This window comes from Schistocerca nitens, chromosome 2 (genome assembly GCF_023898315.1).
Source record: "Schistocerca nitens isolate TAMUIC-IGC-003100 chromosome 2, iqSchNite1.1, whole genome shotgun sequence".
Taxonomy (NCBI): domain Eukaryota; kingdom Metazoa; phylum Arthropoda; class Insecta; order Orthoptera; family Acrididae; genus Schistocerca; species Schistocerca nitens.
In genome coordinates, this window is record NC_064615.1 from 1,058,713,010 (window position 1) to 1,058,733,781 (window position 20,772).

The window sequence follows — 20,772 nt, forward strand, 5'->3', positions numbered from 1 at the left end:
TAAAATCAATTGTCAGCTGCCCGATTAAAATATTTTATTATTATTGCATTAAGCAATGCGGTCAGATTAATCTGTCATCTTACGAGGTTCAGTCATGCCATATAACAAAACAATACTGTGTGAAATTATGATCCCACCATTATGCTGCTGACGAATGGCTTCGTATTGAAAAAAAAGAAATATAATGCAATTTCTGGAAAAATCACAGCTTCGAACAATAGTACAAATCTAGTTTCTCATTTTTTTTTTTTTTAGTCATCACTCTTCTGACTGGTTTGATGCGACCCACCGCGAATTCCTCCACTGTGCCAACCTCTTCATCTCAGAGTACCACTTGCAACCTACGTCCTCAATTATATGCTGGATGTATTTCACTAATCTCTGTCTTCCTCTACAGGTTTTGCCCTCACCAGCTCCATATAGTATCATGGAAGTCATTCCTTCATGCCTTAACAAATATCCTATCATTCTGTCCCTACTCCTACAGAGTATTTTCATATTCCTTTCCTCTCTGATTCTTCACGGTACCTCCTCATATCTCACCTTATCAGTCCACCTAATTTGCAACATTCGTCTGTAGCACCACATCTCAAATGCTTCGCTTCTCTTCTGTTCCGGTTTTCCCACAGTCCATGTTTCACTACCACACAACGCTGTTTTCCAAACGCACATCCTCAAAAATTTGAGAATTTTTTATATAAAATTTTAATAATATTCTTTCACTTGAAATAGCTACAATTGCACAGTATGGCTGCTGACGTGATACTGTAAGTGGCCAAGGCGACGTTATCGGTTGCAGAGTATGGGTAATGGTGCTTTTGGATAAGTTTCAGTGTTCGGGAGTTCATCAGGTGAAGATGAGATGAGAAGCAGAATAAATGATGCCAAACGATTAAAGCACTAATGGTTTACTTTTCTTGTGAGTGAGGACACATGAAAGTGAAGATGAATTTCCACAAGCAGTGCTGTCAAGGTGATGAAAGTGGTGGCCATTCAGACAGTACTCTTGATGTCCTCCAGGCGGCGGTGCACGACGAACGTCTCGGAGGAGAAGACGTTGGGTACGTCGAACTCGTACGCGACGACTCGCCTGTCGAACGGGAACCCGCCGGCCTGGTTGTCGCCGAAGGGCAGGAAGGGGTGTTCGGAGCCCTGCACGGCGGGGGTGACGATGGCGAAGACGCTGAGCGGCAGTCCACTACGGGTCCCGCGGGGCAGCGCCAGCCGCTGCGGGAAGACGAAGTGCGAGCGGAACTCGTCCAGGAAGAATTTGTTCTCGCCCTTGATGGCGCTCACGGTGGAGTAGTACAGGTCCGAGTGGCGTGGAGCCTCCTTGGCGAACAGCGGGAACTCCTTGGAGCTGCGCCTGATTTCGTTCTCACCAGCGGCCACTGGAAAGTTAAGCATCCATATTAGTTTTGTCAAGTCAGAAATTTATTCCAGAATACAACTATGGCTTAGAAGTTGGTAGAACATACGAGGGTAATCCCAAAAGTAAGGTCTCCTATTTTTTTTATAAGTACAGAACTCTGTTTGTGTGACAGTTGGTCACACTGTTATGAAGAGTGTTTCACGCGCTGTGTGTGAACATGAGCACGCCGCGCTGAGGCTCTCAGTCTTGGCTTGGCAGCCGTTGAGAATGGAGCTCCCGTTTGGATGTTACCGCCAAGTGCGAATTGCGCGCAGTTATTCGGTTTTTGAACGCAAGAGGCACTGTGCCGATTGAAATCCATCGCCAATTGACGGAAGTGTATGGTGAGTCGTGCATGGATGTCAAAAATGTTCGTAAGTGGTGTAGAGAGTTTGCAGCTGGTCGGACCGAAATTCACGACGAACAAAGGAGCGGGAGACTGTCAATTTATGAGGAGACAGTGTTGAAGGTTGAGCAAAGCATGCGTAAAAATGGCGGATCACCCTGGATGATCTCTGCACGTTGGTTCCTCAGGTTTCCAGAAGACCGCTCACCGAATTTTAACGGAATTGGATGCCACGTATGCTGACTGAGGACCAAATGCGGGAACGAGTTGATGCTTCCCGCGCATTTCTTCACCGCCTTGCAGCCGAACAGGACTACTTTCTGGACTTAACTGTCTGGGGCGACGATACCTGGGCATACCACTTCACACCTGAGACCAAGCAGTGGCGACATCCTGCTTCCCAGCATGGCGGCGAGCTGGTATGAGGTGGGCATACTAAAACTGCCACAGCGCCTACAACAATGCATCGACAGAAATGGAGATTATGTCGAAAAACAGCTAAGTGTTCAAGCTGTAAACTGATGAAAACCATTGTAGAAATAAACAGGTCTATGTACTTATAAAAAATAGGAGACCTTACTATTGGGATTACCCTCGTAGATATGAAGGTGCTTAGCTATATCGTTAGAGTCATAAATACCCCTGCTTGTTTTAAAAGAGTATTCTATCCCTATGTTTCTGGTCGTTATTTCCACAATAGCAAGTGAAAAAATATTCGAGTGTTGACTTCAGTTGTTCGATACTATAAAAGTAGAAGTACATCATTATTCAGCTGTACCTCTAGGGATGCAGAGACGACTGCACGGAAACTAAACGACATAACAGTAAGACGTGACATAATAAGTGGATAGAGTACCTCTCCAAGTTTTTTCGATTCGTGTTAAATGACATGGTGCAGTTGCAAAATGCACTACTATGAGACAGACGCGTTAGAAGATGTGGACATATCATCCCGTCCATACTGTTTCATGGGATTAGTGTGCACCTGCAGAGAGTCAATGGTCGCTGCTACGTTAGCACTCTTATGCATCTCGCATGCATGTACTGAGGTTTGCTTTGTCACATGTGCCGCTTTTGGGCCATTGTAATTTTAAGTATAAATTTGGAGAGATTCTCTATCTATTGGCTTCTATTATCTCTCAGTCTAATAGTTTTTGCACTATTGTCTTTAGAAACCGGGAAGGCACTTATAAATAATCCTGTATATATGTATTGTGTCAACATTTATATAATGATAACAGTAATAATCATAATGTTACATAAAATGTCATTAAATGAGGAATATTTCGTCAGCAACAGTGGCAGAAACTTCTATAAATCTTTTAACAAAGCCTCCAAACTTACTAACCACCTAATTAGTTCTTCAAAAATGAAGATGGAAAATTAGCCCTATACAAACAAGAAAACTGAAATATTAGTAGCTTATTTCAAGAAGTTGTGAAACTGTGAGGAACCAAGAGCAAACTTTCGAGAACAAATCCAGGATACACTAACACAGACACATTCCCCCTAGCATGGTTGAAATCCAAAATATCAATAAAGATTTGAAGAATGATAAGGCCGCTGGGAAAGATTCAGTAATTACTGCAATGTGGAAAATGGCAGGTGCTAGAACAGTCAAGAAGCTAAACATTAATACACTCAGTCCACAAAAAAGATATAAAACTGATGTCAACGCTGCAAAGGAATTTGTTTCCTACCAGTGACTTAAAAAGTTATTGTGTTACAAAACAGGCTGGAAAGCCAACTGGACAAGAAATTAGGAATGTACCAACAAGGGTTTAGAAAAAGACGATCCTCTGTGGAACAATATGTAAATCTAAAATTTATAATCAAGTATGGAGGGATTAGAACCAAAATCATGTATGTAACATTTGTAGACTATGAAAGCATAGAGTTCGATTGACAGGGAAACATTATTCAACACTAAAAGCGAGCTTGGAGCTAACTACAAATCATAAAAGACACACTAACAAATAAAAATGCAAAATTAAATTTTTAGATAAAACGTAAGTCTTTTTATATCAAACCTGGAGTGATACAAGGAGATGGATAATCCCCGCTGCTGTTCAGCTGTGTACCAGAAAGGTCAATCAGTGAAAGGAGGAAGAACAGAAAAAGAAGGAGCTAAGAGACTCACTGCTGGGGGAAGAGGTAATAATCTGAGTATTGATTGGCTATTGCAGACGATCATAACATCTCAGCTGAGTCTTTAGAAGATGCAACAATGAAGGTCGTAAAAGAGAAGTGTGCTAAAGCAAGCCTATCTATACCTTTTGAAAAATACAGTGTGTGTGACAGATATTAAAAAAGCATCGAAGCACACGCAAACTGAATATGGAAGAGTAAAAAAAAGACTACAAAATTTAAATATTTGGGTGAAACAATAGAGCAAAATGCTTTGAACAGAGAAGCTAACATAGCAAGAACAAGTAAAATGGAGTTTTCGTTGATCACTTGTAGATAGTGGGACGACGGCTGGCATGAACTTCTTGATGCAATAATTTACCAACATCCGTATGATTTGTAGAAGTTTATTTTATTTTATGAACTTCTATGTGCTACCAGTTTCGGCATTACATTGATTCCATCTTCAGGCCCCACTCGTCATAGCCGTAAAATCGCTAGTAGACGGAAGGACACATATAACTGAATCTGTGAATCAATCATCCTGCAACAGCTCTTGGTGGCCAGGCGACACAGAGAAAATGGAGGTGGCTTTTCAACTAACAAAACATCTGTGTAACAAGAAATAAATGGAAAACTACAGCACTACAACACTGTCAGTAAGCTAGACTGACTATATGCTTCAGAATGCCTTTCTCTTGCACATAGTTAAACAATTAGGTGAAACAATAGAAGGAAGGAAAAATAACCAAAGAATGCGATAAGAAAACTGGAAGTAATAAGGAAAAGGTAACAAAAAGAATTTTATAAACATTTCTCATAGAAAACGGAAAACATCAATGACATGGGTTAAAGAAGTTCTAACAGTCCTAAGAGATACCGCTTCACTCAGTAATGGTTCAGAAGGAGAGAAAAGTTCAGAGCAAAAATGAAAAGTTTCAAGAGCTTCCAGGAGGAACCAAAGAAAAAGACAAATGTAGTATCGACAAAAGAAAGAAAAGAAATATAGGGAAATAATGATATGACATAAGTTATTTCGTATGGTCCTTAGTAGGTATAAGCAATTTTGAACACTGACAACAGTAATAAACAAGATAAACTTATTTTGGAAGTTTTGAAAAAGCGTCACAGTTATTATTTAATGAAAGTGCCTGTCGTCATCGTAATATATGTGAACAGTGATGAGCCAGAACGTTTTGACAATTACCAATGTCGAGGTTGAACGTCTCCAGGAGGTCCTGCTGGCACTTGACGCGGTAAGGATAGGATGTATGCGGAAGAGACATAAATGGACAGCGAAGAAACGGGCCGCAAATGCGGATATCCACTGAGATAAGCAGTTTCGACAAAGGGCATACTATTGTGGTTTTGCCGCTAGTAACGAGAACCTCTGGAATGGAGAATCTGTTCGTCTGTTGGCGTGCTACTGCCGTGACCACCAATAGAAAGTTGGTGCAACAATGCGCAGGCCGTATGGTACTACACGTCCACGTCTCATAACAAGGCTGGAGGATCCCCCAGTGTGTAATCCAGGATAGGCAGCGATCTGCAGCAGGTCTGACGACAGAGTACAATGCTGGTGCAGGCACAAGTGTTTCGGTACACTTCGTTCAAAGGCCAAATCACACGACCCCTACGTGTTCCTATGTTGATCCAACGACATTGTCAGTTATGATTGCAGTGAGCACAGCATACTGAGTTTTCACCGTGGATCGACAGAAAAGTGTCGCCTGTAGAATGAACCGCATTTTTCTGTAGTTGGGTCACTACACGCAGTCATCCAGCCGAATGGCTGCACGAAACATGCACTGCGCCACAGGTGCAAGCTGGAGAGGGCAGAATTATGCTATGGGGTACATTGATTTGGACTTCCATGGGATCTGTGGTGGTGGTAATCGAAGGCTTAGTGACAGCAGTCAACTACGTGAACTTTATAGTGGACCACTTTGCATCGCTTCATGACAGAAGTCTCCTGGCATCTTCCAGCAGGATAACTGTCCGAGTTACAAGGTGAGAATCGTGCTACAGTGGTTTGACGGGCATTATAGTGAACTCACATTGATGACTCTGCCGGAAAATGAGCCAGATCTGTACCCATTGGAACACGTGTCAGGCGCCAGCTGCGTGCCCTTTAACCACCGTCACGTGATTGGCTGGAATTGCTTGAGTTTAGCGTAGACATTTGGTGCCACGCACTTCTGTAATCCTCCGAAGAACTTGTAGAATCCATGCCAAGCAAAATTTCTGTTCTGCTGTATTTGAAAAATGGAACGAGACGCTATAAAACAAGTGATCATAATATTTTGGCTCATCGGTGTATTTTATTGATTTCAGAGTACTCCTTAAAACGCTATTGATGCTTTGCAGCGCAGTAAAAAATGCATTTTAAAAATATTCACCAGGCTATAGCTAACCCACGTCTCTGCAACATCTTCTATGAGAACGATCCTGTCGACTTCATCAGATTCCTGATTTGAGGTATGAATAGGACTAGACATCAAATTACTTTCATTCATTCCACTTTTAACAATAAATTAAAAAAAATGAAAATAAATTAATTAATCATCAATTAAATATTTTATTGCCCAAGCAATAGCATCGAGATTATTATTATTATCAATTCTGCTGACTCAAAATCCAGGTGTGTTAGTCTTACAAGTTACGCAGCACACAACTTCTGTGAAGTTTGAGAACGGGTTGGGAGTCGTGCTTGGGTATCTTAGTTGGTAGAACTCTTCTTCATGAAAGCCAAAAGTGTCGGGTTCGAGTCCTAGGCTGGCACACAGTTCTAATGTTGCAGGAATTTCATTAGAATTAATACAATACCTGGTGAATTTCTGTCACTGTATAAACACTTACATGCATCATAACGAAATACTATCAAAGTAGGGCTGACATTTCTCATAGAGGAAGCGAAAGTATTCAAATGGGAGATCGTCGGTTCAGAACTAATGATTGATATCCGTTAAGTTGATTCTGGTCTGGATGGTACTGATATTCCACAGAAATATAATATTTCAGTAACTCGTATGTTTAGTTAATACTGTTTATGTGTATACGCTTGCAACACATAACAGCGAGACTAAATACCATACCAAAAATCTCAGTATTGGGAAGCGGACGTACCTAGTTTGCGCACCATATCAAAAGTTAAACTCTTGTTATACACATTATATTATACCGACAACTAAACTATAGCACAAAAAGGAAACAGACCAAAAACATGTAACGTTTTCTACTGCGATAAAAAAACAATTCACGCTAGGTAATTCAATTCACCGAGTTCTGGAAAATTCTATGAGACTTTGGTGAAAATATTTGCATTGTATGTATGTTGATGGATACCGGAATTCCTGTGAGACCACCATGATTTCAGTTTTCACGGGACCCTGAAATCGCTTGCTATGATGTCAGGAGTACGCCCTCAAGTGTCACAGCATTTTCCTATTTCCCATCTTTATCAAGTATGAGCAAGCACCCACTTGTTTTAACCTCAATGTACTAGGGACGTTAAAATCTACACTTCCTAATTCTCTTCTTCTGTTATGTGGTTTTAGCGTCTACGTCCGATCATTCAGATTGAATGAGTTGTAGTTAATGCCGTTTTCCATTGGCGTAGTTATTTATGTTTTAATCTGATAATCTGAAGGTTTGCAGAGAGTCTAGAAGACCTTTGGAACCATTTTGTCCAGTCGATTATAATTCAGCGCGAAATTTGATCTGATATTCATGCTTCCCAGTATTGTGTCCATGTGTGTATAAATACTTATCCGGAGTAGAAAAAGTAGTTAAGGAATGCAACACGACTAGTTACTCACGTTTCTGGTTGAACTCGTCCAGCAAGAAGTAGTACGGCCTTCTCTCCTCCAGTGTCAGTTCACGGCCATACGCGTCGTACTTGGGACCAATGAAAACTCGCACCACAGAGTCGATCTCCTTGTCGCTCTTCACCTTAAGCTGGTAGTAGAAAGGCTTGTGGTTCAGGCGGTACTGGCGAGCCACAAACTTGAATTTGTCGCCTTCTTCGGGCTCGGAGAATGACAGGGCGTTGTTTAACTCGATGTCAAAGTTGTCAAAGTAAGTGACAAGCTTGTCGAAGGAGATGCTCTCAATGGAAACACCTGGCAGTTCCAGCTGAAAAAAAAAAACGTATTAAATGTGTTACAATTGATCTTCCTTTGATGGTTGAGAAAACGACGTATGTGTGGGCTACGATGAGCGAAAAATATCTCTACTTACCTCGTTCCTGGTGTAAGGTTGCAGTTTGTTCTTGTACTGGTAGAAGAATGAAAGGATTCGCTTGGCAATTCTGTAGTACAGCGGGTCTCTCAGCTGTGTCTCTGGCTGTTCGAGTACGCTGGCGGGTGTCTGCAATGGTGAAACCAAGCTGTGCATTCCGTTTCTTTGGTAAATCAGCGACAAGCCAGACATCTAACTGATTAGATATACTTACGCCGTATTTGTGGAACGGATCAGCGATGTGGCCGAAGAGAGAGATGATGTACCTGTAGATAGAGCCGTAGAACTCGTAGTTGACAGATTCAGCATTGCCCTCTATAATGTTTCCAATGATGTCGGTCACATCTTTCTCCCTCAGGTTGAATTTCTCTAAATCATGCTGTGAACACTTAAGTATACATGTACAGTTGTGTCAGACGTGTATCGAAGAGAGGTAATAGAGAAATGTAAAGAGTGATTTTTAGAGCATTTGTAGATTTGGCGAAAATTTTGACAACGTTCACTGCATTACATTCTTTCATATCGTTCCGGTACGAGAGATTAAATATAGATAGCAACTTGAACAGAGACCACACCACAGTTTTAAGAGTGGAATGACACGAAAGGGAAGTAGCGACTGCGAAGGGAGTGAGAAGGGATTGTAGCCTATCCATACTGTTATTCAATCTTTATGTCGAGAAGCAGAAAAGTAAAACAAGGAGAAATTAGAAAAGAGAAGTGCAGATAATGGACGAGAAATAAAAAAGTTTGAGGCTAACCGATGACTTTGTAATTGAGTGAGAGATGGCAACGAACTTGGAGGAGTTGTTGAATAGACAGGATTGTGTTGTGAAAAGAGGCTACAAGATGAACATCTACTAAATTAAAATGAGACACGAGAAGTAATAGATGACTTTTCCAAGTTGAAAAGGAAAATAAATGACTATGGTATGAAGTAAACAGGATATGAAATTCAGACTTCCAACAGAGTTCGTAAAAAAGAAGAACTGGTTAACATGTGATAAGGATTTAAGTGTTAAGAATTTTTTCCTGAATGTATTTGTCTGTGGTATAGCGTTCTATGAGAGTGAAAAGTGAAAGGTAAACAATAGACACAGGCATTTGAAGTATGGTCCCACAGAAGAGTGTTGAAAATTAGATAAGATACTAATGATAACATACTAAACTGCATTTGGAAAAAAAAATATATGGACCAGCTTGACCAAAAAAGGGATACGTCCAGAATCATACAGGAGCGTCAGTTATGCACAGAAGGGAAGTGAGGAAGGTAGAAACTCTAACGAGACACCAAGGGAGGAAAAAGTATAAATGTAAGTGACTGTAGCAGTGCAGAGAAGAAGAGGATAGACTGGCGAGTGGAGCAGCAATTGAACCAGTTTTTGGACACAAAAATAAAAATAGAGTGGTACTTACGCCGTATACGTAGCCAAAGTCAATAGCGTCCCTCATCCTCCTCTAGTAGTTCTGGATGCGCTCCACGTACAGAGAGTCGACGTTGTAGGGGTACACACCTTCAGGGCGTACCGGAGCCTCAATTCCGTTCTGCAGTTTCAGCTCAGGGTAGTATCCAGCCTGAAAATTAAAGTTAAATTCATTTCTTTGCCCTGGCGACGGTACAGTAGTGAGGTACAGTCTCGCTGTTGCCACGGTCCCGTTACCTGCACGGGGCGGGTGTAGTCGATGGGCTTGACGTCGGGCAGGTTGTTGGACAGCCTCTCCAGGTAGTAGCGGGCCAGCAGCTGCTGCAGGAGGAAGAAGAAGCCGGCGCCTCGGTGCTTGAACACGGGGATGCTGTAGTTGCTCGGGTTCAGCCAGAACGGGCTCTTGTAGTGGAGGTAGGCGAAGAAGGAGTTTAGACCGACGTCCTCGGTAAAGTACGACACGAGCTCCTCAGGGTTGCTGGCGACGGGGAAGCCACTGTAGTTGGCGTAGAAGATGTAAGGCTCCTTCCTGGAGCTCTCCACATCTACAGGAGAGAAAAAGACGCTGTGGTAGTTACATAGTATCGTGTTCCAGGGATCATGGGTATCATTAAGCGTGATGTTGAGTAATTCATTTTATATTAGTACAACACAGGTGTATATGTAAATATGGCTACTTGCTAATTACTATAACGATAGAAACTGAAGAAATGAATTAAAATTTGTGCCACGGCCGTGATTTGAACCCGGGTCTCCTTCGTTACTAGGCAGGTGTGTTAGCCATTACACCTACCTAGTAAGCAAAGAGACCTAGGTTCAAGTCCCAGCTGAAACACTATTTTTAATTCATTTCGTCAGCATCTATCGTTATCGTTGCTAAAAAAAGAGACTCAAATGTCCCAAGGAAAATGTAATTATACTTGCTAACCAATGTCAAATAAGCTTTGGTTTGAAACTTCCTGGCAGATTAAAACTGTGTGCCGCACCAATACTCGAAGTCGGGACCTTTTCCTTTCGCGGAGAACTGCCCTACCAATTGAGCTACCTAAGCACGTCTCAGGCCCCGTCCTCAAAGCCTCACTTCTGCCAGTACCTCGTCTCCTACCTTCCAGACTTCACAGAAGCTCTCCTGCGAACCTTGCAGAACTAGCACTCCTGAAAGAAAGGATATTGCGGAGACATCACGGCTGAGCCAAAGCCAGCCCGCGAAAGGCAAAAGTCTCGGTTCGACACACAGTTTTAATCTTCCAGGAAGTTTCATATCAGCGCACACTCCGCTGCAGAGTGAAAATCTCATTCTGGAAGTTTTGGTTTGCTTGAAGGTTATTTTCTGAGTCTTTTGACATCAGAGACACATGTCTCCAGTAGCCTTTTACTGATGACTGGAATAGTTAAATATTGCCTTCGATGTATTGATGCTTACCTTGCAGGCGAGCGTCATACGCCTTTTGGATGACGTCTGCGTTGACAAAGAGCTGCGGGTAGATCTCATAAGGAGCTGGCAGCGTGACGTACTTGGTATCCTCGCGATGCAGTACAGCAACAGTGTATGAGTAGACAAACAGCCCTTGGTTCAGGTGTTCTTTCGCCCAAACGGCCGTCTTGAACAAGGTAAGACTTCATTAGCTGAACAAGAATTCATCGATAATGGAAGCTCATGGAGTGCTAAGGGTGTACTGGCTTCGAAAGGTGTTGTAGTTCCAAATGAAACACTGCTTCCCTATGTCTCCCAAAGAGAAAATCAAGTGTCATCCACAACTGTGTATGGCGTTCATGAACACAAACCTTTTTAATTGTGTTTTTTCCTGTGTCTTACTTGTTGGCGTTCCCCTGTGCCATCCTATATCTACACAATGTAAATCGTGGCGAACTGGAGAATTTGACAAGGAACTCTTGATACAATCAGACTCAGTTTCTTACTAATTAAATAACGATCTAAATAGATTTAGTCACATTGACAAGTGAAAAGTTTGTAGGTATCACACATGACCAGGCTGATAGCACAAACATTTCCATTTGAAACTCTATACTGTGTTTTTAAGTATTTGTAACGGTTTCCTTACCTTGTAGAAGGTGTCAAAGTCCTATAGGAAAATAGTGTTTCGCCTACTCCTTTTAACCAACGGTATTTACCAAAAGCCCGAAGTTAAATCGATACTAGACGTCAGTTTTATACTGCGAAAAATCTGTAATAGTTCTTCATATTGCCTGGTTGGCTTAGTTCATAGAAGATTTTGCGACTACACCATACAATTTTGAAGTTTTAATACAGTCATATTTATGACGCTACTTGGTTTCAAAAAGTTGTTCTTTTACCTTCCTTCAACAAAGTGACTGAATCCAAAGTGGTTATTGTATTTTACCTAATTGTATAAACATGAAATATACTACATGTGACCCTTACGACCGAAATTCGAGATGTGACGCCTAATATTGGTTATGAGAGATAAGAAATACTATGTCTGATAAATTTAGGTTTTTGTATTACAAGTTACCTGTGTGAAACAGAGCACAAGCATCTCAGTTAAGTAGTATCATAGTAGACAAAGCCAATATAATAAAATGGGTGGTCATCGCTCAAGAGGGAATAATTAATATTCGATCAAATTGATTCGGCTCTCCATGATAACAGATACGTTTTGGAATGGTTGTGTTTGAGCGTCTTGTGTGGTTGCTGTCAGTCGTTATGTAAGGAGAGATCAAAAAGTTTCCGTTCGGAGGCCGCACCGTGCAGAAATGGTACACGTGTCAGGCAAAACCGACGTGAGCCCCGAGGCAATCATCCCATCGTCGCACCAGCTTGAAGATACCTATTTTAACACTGTGTCCGGCTGCGTGATGAAGTCAGTAACTGCTTTATTGCTCATCGTCGAGTTACAGGAATCGTCGATCCTAATGGCCTTTTCTAAGGGACCGGAGACTGACAATCGCAGGGGGAAAAATCAGGAATATAGGTGGGTACTCAAGTGTCTCCCATTAAAGTTGGCGTAACTTCCACGTTTCGAACATTTCAATATGGGGACGTGCGTTATCAGGAAGCAACAGCGCCTTTTGTCATACCATTCCTTCACTAAGATGGTTTTAGACAGACTCCATCAAACAAGTTCTTCATCCTCCGATCGATGTCTATTGCCGTTCGTCCTTCGGAAACCAAGAAAAGAATAACAACACGTTGATCCTGTTTGGACGCATTTGGTAATAGGATCGCCATAGTTCACGTTTCTGCATTCACCAGACTCACGTCGGAAAGACACGAACGCCACAGTAACCCCTCGCCTACGTGTCGGTGCATATACACTCCTGGAAATTGAAATAAGAACACCGTGAATTCATTGTCCCAGGAAGGGGAAACTTTATTGACACATTCCTGGGGTCAGATACATCACATGATCACACTGACAGAACCACAGGCACATAGACACAGGCAACAGAGCATGCACAATGTCGGCACTAGTACAGTGTATATCCACCTTTCGCAGCAATGCAGGCTGCTATTCTCCCATGGAGACGATCGTAGAGATGCTGGATGTAGTCCTGTGGAACGGCTTGCCATGCCATTTCCACCTGGCGCCTCAGTTGGACCAGCGTTCGTGCTGGACGTGCAGACCGCGTGAGACGACGCTTCATCCAGTCCCAAACATGCTCAATGGGGGACAGATCCGGAGATCTTGCTGGCCAGGGTAGTTGACTTACACCTTCTAGAGCACGTTGGGTGGCACGGGATACATGCGGACGTGCATTGTCCTGTTGGAACAGCAAGTTCCCTTGCCGGTCTAGGAATGGTAGAAAGATGGGTTCGATGACGGTTTGGATGTACCGTGCACTATTCAGTGTCCCCTCGACGATCACCAGTGGTGTACGGCCAGTGTAGGAGATCGCTCCCCACACCACGATGCCGGGTGTTGGCCCTGTGTGCCTCGGTCGTATGCAGTCCTGATTGTGGCGCTCACCTCCACGGCGCCAAACACGCATACGACCATCATTGGCACCAAGGCAGAAGCGACTCTCATCGCTGAAGACGACACGTCTCCATTCGTCCCTCCATTCACGCCTGTCGCGACACCACTGGAGGCGGGCTGCACGATGTTGGGGCGTGAGCGGAAGACGGCCTAACGGTGTGCGGGACCGTAGCCCAGCTTCATGGAGACGGTTGCGAATGGTCCTCGCCGATACCCCAGGAGCAACAGTGTCCCTAATTTGCTGGGAAGTGGCGGTGCAGTCCCCTACGGCACTGCGTAGGATCCTACGGTCTTGGTGTGCATCCGTGCGTCGCTGCGGTCCGGTCCCAGGTCGACGGGCACGTGCACCTTCCGCCGACCACTGGCGACAACATCGATGTACTGTGGAGACCTCACGCCCCACGTGTTGAGCCATTCGGCGGTACATCCACCCGGCCTCCCGCATGGCCACTATACGCTCTCGCTCAAAGTCCGTCAACTGCACATACGGTTCACGTCCACGCTGTCGCGGCATGCTACCAGTGTTAAAGACTGCGATGGAGCTCCGTATGCCACGGCAAACTGGCTGACACTGACGGCGGCGGTGCACAAATGCTGCGCAGCTAGCGCCATTCGACGGCCAACACCGCGGTTCCTGGTGTGTCCGCTGTGCCGTGCGTGTGATCATTGCTTGTACAGCCCTCTCGCAGTGTCCGGAGCAAGTATGGTGGGTCTGACACACCGGTGTCAATGTGTTCTTTTTTCCATTTCCAGGAGTGTACACCTCTCCCCCCCCCCCCCAAAGAGACGCGATACATTGGTTACGCGCTGCAGCAACGCCCTCAAACGCAAACCCACTCAGAAGGACGACGATTCAATTCGAACCCGCATCTGGCCATACTGTTTTAAGATTTCCGTGATTTCCCTGGAAACTTTCTGATAGCCCCTTTATATATATATATATATATATATATATATATATATATATATATATATATATATATATCCTTTCATCACAAACAGCGAGACAAAAGTATAAATATAAGTATGTGTACATTGCGTTGCATGTCAGAAGTCATTACACTCATTAGATTATATCGACAACTGAACTAGAGGACAAGAACCACATTACGAAAAAGACTACGCCCAAATTCAAGTACGACTGCACAGATTTGAGTTTACTATCCCTAAATCACTTCCTGTGAATTGGTGATATCTCCTTCAAAGACGGTGATTGATATATTCTATTCCCTGTTCATGTCTAGTGTGTGATGGCACACATCTTTGTTAATAACAATGTAGCAGGGGCGTTAAATCCTAAAGTTCCTATTTCTCTACATATTTTTGTATGTGTTTTACATGGATTTCCGATCACTGAGATTTTATGTTCTGTAGCAAATACTAACTATTTTTTCATCAACGTAATGATATAAAATTCTACCTGAACATCAGGCAGACTGCCTTGAAGAGACTATGTAAGACCCATCAAATTAAGAAAGAGGCACTATACAATTTGATGTGACGTTTGGCGGAGTTGAATACGTAGTTAATGAACTCAGCACAACTCGTTACTCCATCACCATTCTTTACTCCAGCAAAGAGTAGTACCGCCTCCTCTCTTCCAGAGTCTGTTCACGACCATACGCATCGTACTTTGGGCCACGGAACACACGGACGACCTATTCATTCTCATTACTCTTCGTTTTAAAAGTAGCTAATAGAAAGGCCTGGTTTTCAGGCGGAATCAACGAGCCGCGAATTCAAATTTATCGCCGTCTGCACGGCTGGAGATGTTACGAAGTCAAAGTTGTCGAAGTCTGTGACTAGCTTGTCAAAGGAGATATTGTCAATGACAACATGAATGTGTCATATCACATCTTCCTATGCTGGCTGACGAACTGACGTACGTGTGCGCTGAGAATATTGAGAAACAGAAGAATGAAAAGACTGGCTTGGCAATTATGTAGTACAACGGGTCTTTCTGCTGCGTTTCTGGCTGGTCAAAGACGCTGGTAGATGCCTGCAATGGTGAAACCACACTGTGCATTCCGTTTCTGTGGTAAATCAACACGAATCCAGACATCAAACTGATTAGATACACATTTTTGGGACGGATAAGTCTATCCGAAGGGTAAATTACGATGATGTTTAACTGAATTAGACGAAAATCTCAAGTGTTGATCTGCGTAGAGAAATAATATTCAACTATCGATATCGTGATATGACTTACGCATTTGCTTACCACCAATGGACAGAAAACGAGAACAGTGCGATATCTACAAAAAACATCACAGCTTTCGTTTTCGATTTAGATGTTTAACACAGGGGTAGTAACTGGCAACTTCGATTTTGTGATTTACCGTTAATTTTACACAACATGCTATTTAGACTATTGGAATGGATTCTGTATTTCAGCTTAGCAGATCGATCATTTCTACAAGAAGATGTATGTCAATTATTTTCTGTTTTCTTACACTGACAGGTGTGCAATATTTAAAAAATAACAATATTTTCGAATGGAATGATGTTAAATGTATTGTTCGTGGTGGATTGACATAGCGGAAAAAGCTGTATTTTAATGAGAAGAAATTTAATTTTTCAAAATTTCGGTCTTTAAAGGGCCAAAGTGTGTACTACTCTACAGCCGTGGCCAGGCATGGGCTGGTCTGGTATCAGTTCCCACTGGATATGGTCACACACATCTTGTTCACGTGCATACCATTTTGACAGCAACTGAGGCTGACGAGGTGATGCTTAGGAGAAGCGTAGCTCACGAGTGTACACTTCCAGGATACCATCCACTATCAGAGGGCTGCAATTGGCCATGTGCGGACTGCAGTGTGGGCTGGCGTGAGCGAGCCGGGACCATCCTAACGCTCTCTTGGCAACCGTCTAATGACCCCATCAGATGTGCCTTCCATCCCTCTCTCACTAGCAGTATGGCCCTCAGTCTGTTTGGCCTCCTGAGTGCCACATGTATCTCTTAAAGGTAGACTTCTGGAATAAACCTGCCACATCAGCCAGTTTTGAATCTTATTTAGTAGTTCTACTGTAAGATTCCCTAAAATTTGTGCACTTCCAGATGCCCGCATCCTACAGTCATTTTGTCCGCGTCAAGTCTTGCACAATATCTATTCGCGATCTTGATTTCTCTCTATTCTCCCATTCCCAGGTGACAAGCCACCATGAAGTGTGACAATGTGTTGGTTCAAATGGCTCCGGGCACTATGGGACTTAACTTCTGAGGTCATTAGTCCCTAGAATTTAGATCTACTTAAACCTAACTAAACTAAGGACAAAAAAATGGCTCTGAGCATTATGGGCCTAAACATCTATGGTCATCAGTCGACTAGAACTTAGAACTACTTAAACCAAACTAATCTAAGGACATCACACAACACCCAGTCATCACGAGGCAGAGAAAATAACCTAAGGACATCACACACATCCATGCCCGGGGCAGGATTCGAACCTGAGACCGTAGCGGTCGCGCGGTTCCAGACTGTAGCGCCTAGAACCGCTCGTCCACACTGGTCGGCTGAGAATGTGTAATAGTTCGTAATATGGAGATTTGTTCTCGAGTGAACTATGTTTACATACTCCACGTGCGTGATAAGACAAAAGTCTTCATCATTTATACAAAAAAACATATCTCTTCATGTAATGCTTACTACCGAATATGTGTCACCTCAGCACATAACTTTCTCTGTAAGTTCACCTGGTGAAATCGTGAATAAATGCGTTTAGTAATAGGCCAGATGCAAAATGTTTACCAACGTTGGTTGGCCGGCCGGTGTGGCCGTGCGGTTCTAAGCGCGTCAGTTTGGAACAGCGTGACCGCTACGGTCGCAGGTTCGAATGCTGCCTCGGGCATGGATGTGTGTGATGTCCTTAGGTTAGATAGGTTTAAGTAGTTCTAAGTTCTAGGAGACTGATGATCTCAGTAGTTAAGTCCCATAGAGCTCAGGGCCATTTGAACCATTTGAACCAACGTTGGTTGAAGCAATGTATGTCGTTTCTAAAGCCAAGACTGTGGAGAAATCTGATTCGTGTAGATACATTCATAGAGGACACAAAATTCATGGGATACCACCCAATATCGTGTTGGACGTTCTTTTGCCCAGCATGCAGCAACTCGATATGTTGTTGTTGTTATTGTGGTCTTCAGTCCTGAGACTGGTTTGATGCAGCTATCCATGCTACTCTATCCTGTGCAAGCTTCTTCATCTCCCAGGACCTACTGCAACCTACATCCTTCTGAATCTGCTTAGTGTATTCACCTCTTGGTCTCCCTCTACGATTTCCCCCCCCCCCCCCCACGCTGCCCTAGAATGCTAAATTTGTGATCCCTTGATGCCTCAAAACATGTCCTACCAACCGATCCCTTCTTCTAGTTAAGTAGTGCCACAAACTTCTCTTCTCCCCAATTCTATTCAATATCCCCTCATTAGTTACGTGATCTACCCACCTTATCTTCAGCATTCTTCTGTAGCACCACATTTCAAAAGCTTCTATTCTCTTCTTGTCCAAACTAGCTATCGTCCATGTTTCACTTCCACACATGGCTACACTCCATACAAATGCTTTCAGAAATGACTTCCTGACACTTAAATCTATACCCGAAGTTAACAAATTTCTCTTCCTCAGAAACGCTTTCTTTACCATTGCCAGTCTACATTTTATATCCTCTCTACCTCGACCATCATCAGTTATTTTGCTCCCCAAATAGCAAAACTCTTTTACTACTTTAAGTGTCTCATTTCCTAATCTAATACCCTCAGCATCTCCCGACTTAATTCGACTAAATTCCATTATCCTCGTTTTGATTTTGTTGATGTTCATCTTACATCCTACTTTCAAGATGGTATCCATTCCGTTCAACTGCTCTTCCAAGTCCTTTGCTGTCTCTGACAGAATTACAATGTCATCGGCGAACGTCAAGGTTTTAATTTCTTCTCCACGGATTTTAATACCTACTCCGCATTTTTCTTTTGTTTCCTTTACTGCCTGCTCAATATACAGATTGAATAACATCGGGGAGAGGCTACAACCCTGTCTCACTCCTTTCCCAACCACTACTTCCCTTTCATGCCCCTCAACTCTTATAACTGTCATTTGGTTTCTGTACAAATTGTAAATAGCCTTTCGTTCCCTGTATTTTACCCCTGCCACCTTCAGAATCTGAAAGAGAGTATTCCAGTCAACATTGTCAAAAGCTTTCTCTAAGTCTACAAATGCTAGAAACGTAGGTTTGCCTTTCCTTAATCTAGCTTCCAAGATAAGTCGTAAGGTCAGTAATGCTCGCGTGTTTCAATATATCTACGGAATCCAAATTGCTCTTCCCCGAGGTCGGCTTCTACTAGTTTTTCCATTCGTCTGTAAAGAATTCGCGTTTGTATTTTGCAGCCGTGACTTATTAAACTGATAGTTCCGTAATTTTCACATCTGTCAACACCTGCTTTCCTTGGGATTGGAATTATTATATTCTTCTTGAAGTCTGAGGGTATTTCGCCTGTCTCATACATCTTGCTCACCAGATGGTAGAGTTTTGTCACGACTGGCTCTCCCAAGGCCATCAGTAGTTCTAATGGAATGTTGTCTACTCCAGGGGCCTTGTTTCGACTCAAGTCTTTCAGTACTCTGTCAAACTCTTCACGCAGTCTCATATCTCCCATTTCATCTTCATCTACATCCTCTTCCTTTTCCATAATATTGTCCTCAAATACATCTCCTTTGTATAGACCCTCAATATACTCCTTCCACCTTTCTGGTTTCCCTTCTTTGCTTAGAACTGGGTTTCCATCTGGGTTCTTGATGTTCATACAAGTGGTTCTCTTTTCTCCAAAGGTCTCTTTAATTTTCGTGTAGGCAGTATGTATCTTACACCTAGTGAGATAAGCCTCTACATCCTTACATTTGTCCTCTAGCCATCCCTGCTTAGCCATTTTGCACTTCCTGTCGATCTCATTTTTGAGACGTTTGTATTCCTTTTTGCCTGCTTCATTTGCTGCATTTTTATATTTTCTCCTTTCATCAATTAAATTCAATATTTCTTCTGTTACCCAAGGATTTCTACTAACCCTCGTCTTTTTACCTACTTGATCCTCTGCTGCCTTCACTACTTTACCCTCAAAGCTATCCATTCTTCTTCTACTGTATTTCTTTCCCCCATTCCTGTCAATTGTTCCCTTATGCTCTCCTTGAAACTCTGTACAGCCTCTGGTTTAGTCAGTTTATTCAGGTCCCATCTCCTTAAATTCCCACCTTTTTGCAGTTTCTTCAGTTTTAATCTACAGTCCATACCCAATAGATTGTGGTCAGAGTCCACATCTGCCCCTGGAAATGTATTACAATTTAAAACCTGGTTCCTAAATCTCTGACTTACCATTATATAATCTGTCTGAAACCTGTCAGTATCTCCAGGCTTCTTCCATGTATACAACCTTCTTTTATGATTCTTGAACCAAGTGTTAGCTATGATTAAGTTGTGCTCTGTGCAAAATTCTACCAGGCGGCTTCCTCTTTCATTTCTTACCCCCAATCCATATTCACCTACTACGTTTTTTTCTCTCCCTTTTCTTACTACCGATTTCCAGTCACCCATGACTATTAAATTTTCGTCTCCCTTCACTGTCTGAATAATTTCTTTTATTTCATCATACATTTCTTCAATTTCTTCGTCATCTGCAGAGCTAGTTGGCATTTAAACTTGTACTACTGTGGTAGGCGTGGGCTTCGTGTCTATCGTGGCCACAATAATGCGTCCACTATGCTGTTTGTAGTAGCTTACCCGCATTCCTATTTTTTTATTCATTATTAAAGCTACTCCTGCATTACCCCTATTTGACTTTGTATTTATAACCCTGTATTCGCCTCACCAAAAGTCTTGTTCCTCCTGCCACCGAACTTCACTAATTCCCACTATATCTAACTTTAACCTATCCATTTCCCTTTTTAAATTTTCTGACCTACCTGCCCGATTAAGGGATCTGACATTCCACGCTCCGATCCGTAGAACGCCAGTTTTCTTTCTCCTGATAACGACGTTCTCCTGTGTAGTCTACGCCCAGAGATCGGAATGATGGACTATTTTACCTCCGGAATATTTTACCCAAGAGGACGCCATCATCATGTATCCATACAGTAGAGCTGCATGCCCTCGGAAAAAATTACAGCTGTAGTTTCCCCTTGCTTTCAGCCGTTCGCAGTAGCAGCACAGCAAGGCCGTGTTGGTTAGTGTTACAAGGCCAGATCAGTCAATCATCCAGACTGTTGCCCCTGCCACTGCTG

General features: G+C 42.8%; 1 protein-coding gene across 5 annotated transcripts in view; it reads right to left on the reverse strand.

The window, feature by feature from the left end:
- Positions 1-892: 892 nt before the first annotated feature.
- Positions 893-20,772, reverse strand: part of LOC126237409 (hexamerin-like) — a 55,193-nt gene continuing 35,313 nt past the window's right edge. The window contains exons 7-10 of one of the 5 annotated variants that reach the window (XM_049947514.1): positions 8,338-8,511; positions 8,124-8,252; positions 7,703-8,018; positions 893-1,391 (exon numbers count right to left, since the gene is read on the reverse strand). In XM_049947514.1, coding sequence (XP_049803471.1) covers positions 994-1,391; positions 7,703-8,018; positions 8,124-8,252; positions 8,338-8,511 — 1,017 coding nt within the window. In that variant the 3' untranslated portion in view covers positions 893-993. The remainder of the gene's footprint in view (positions 1,392-7,702; positions 8,019-8,123; positions 8,253-8,337; positions 8,512-20,772) is intronic. The other 4 variants (XM_049947516.1, XM_049947515.1, XM_049947512.1 and 1 more) reach the window with 4 other exon arrangements.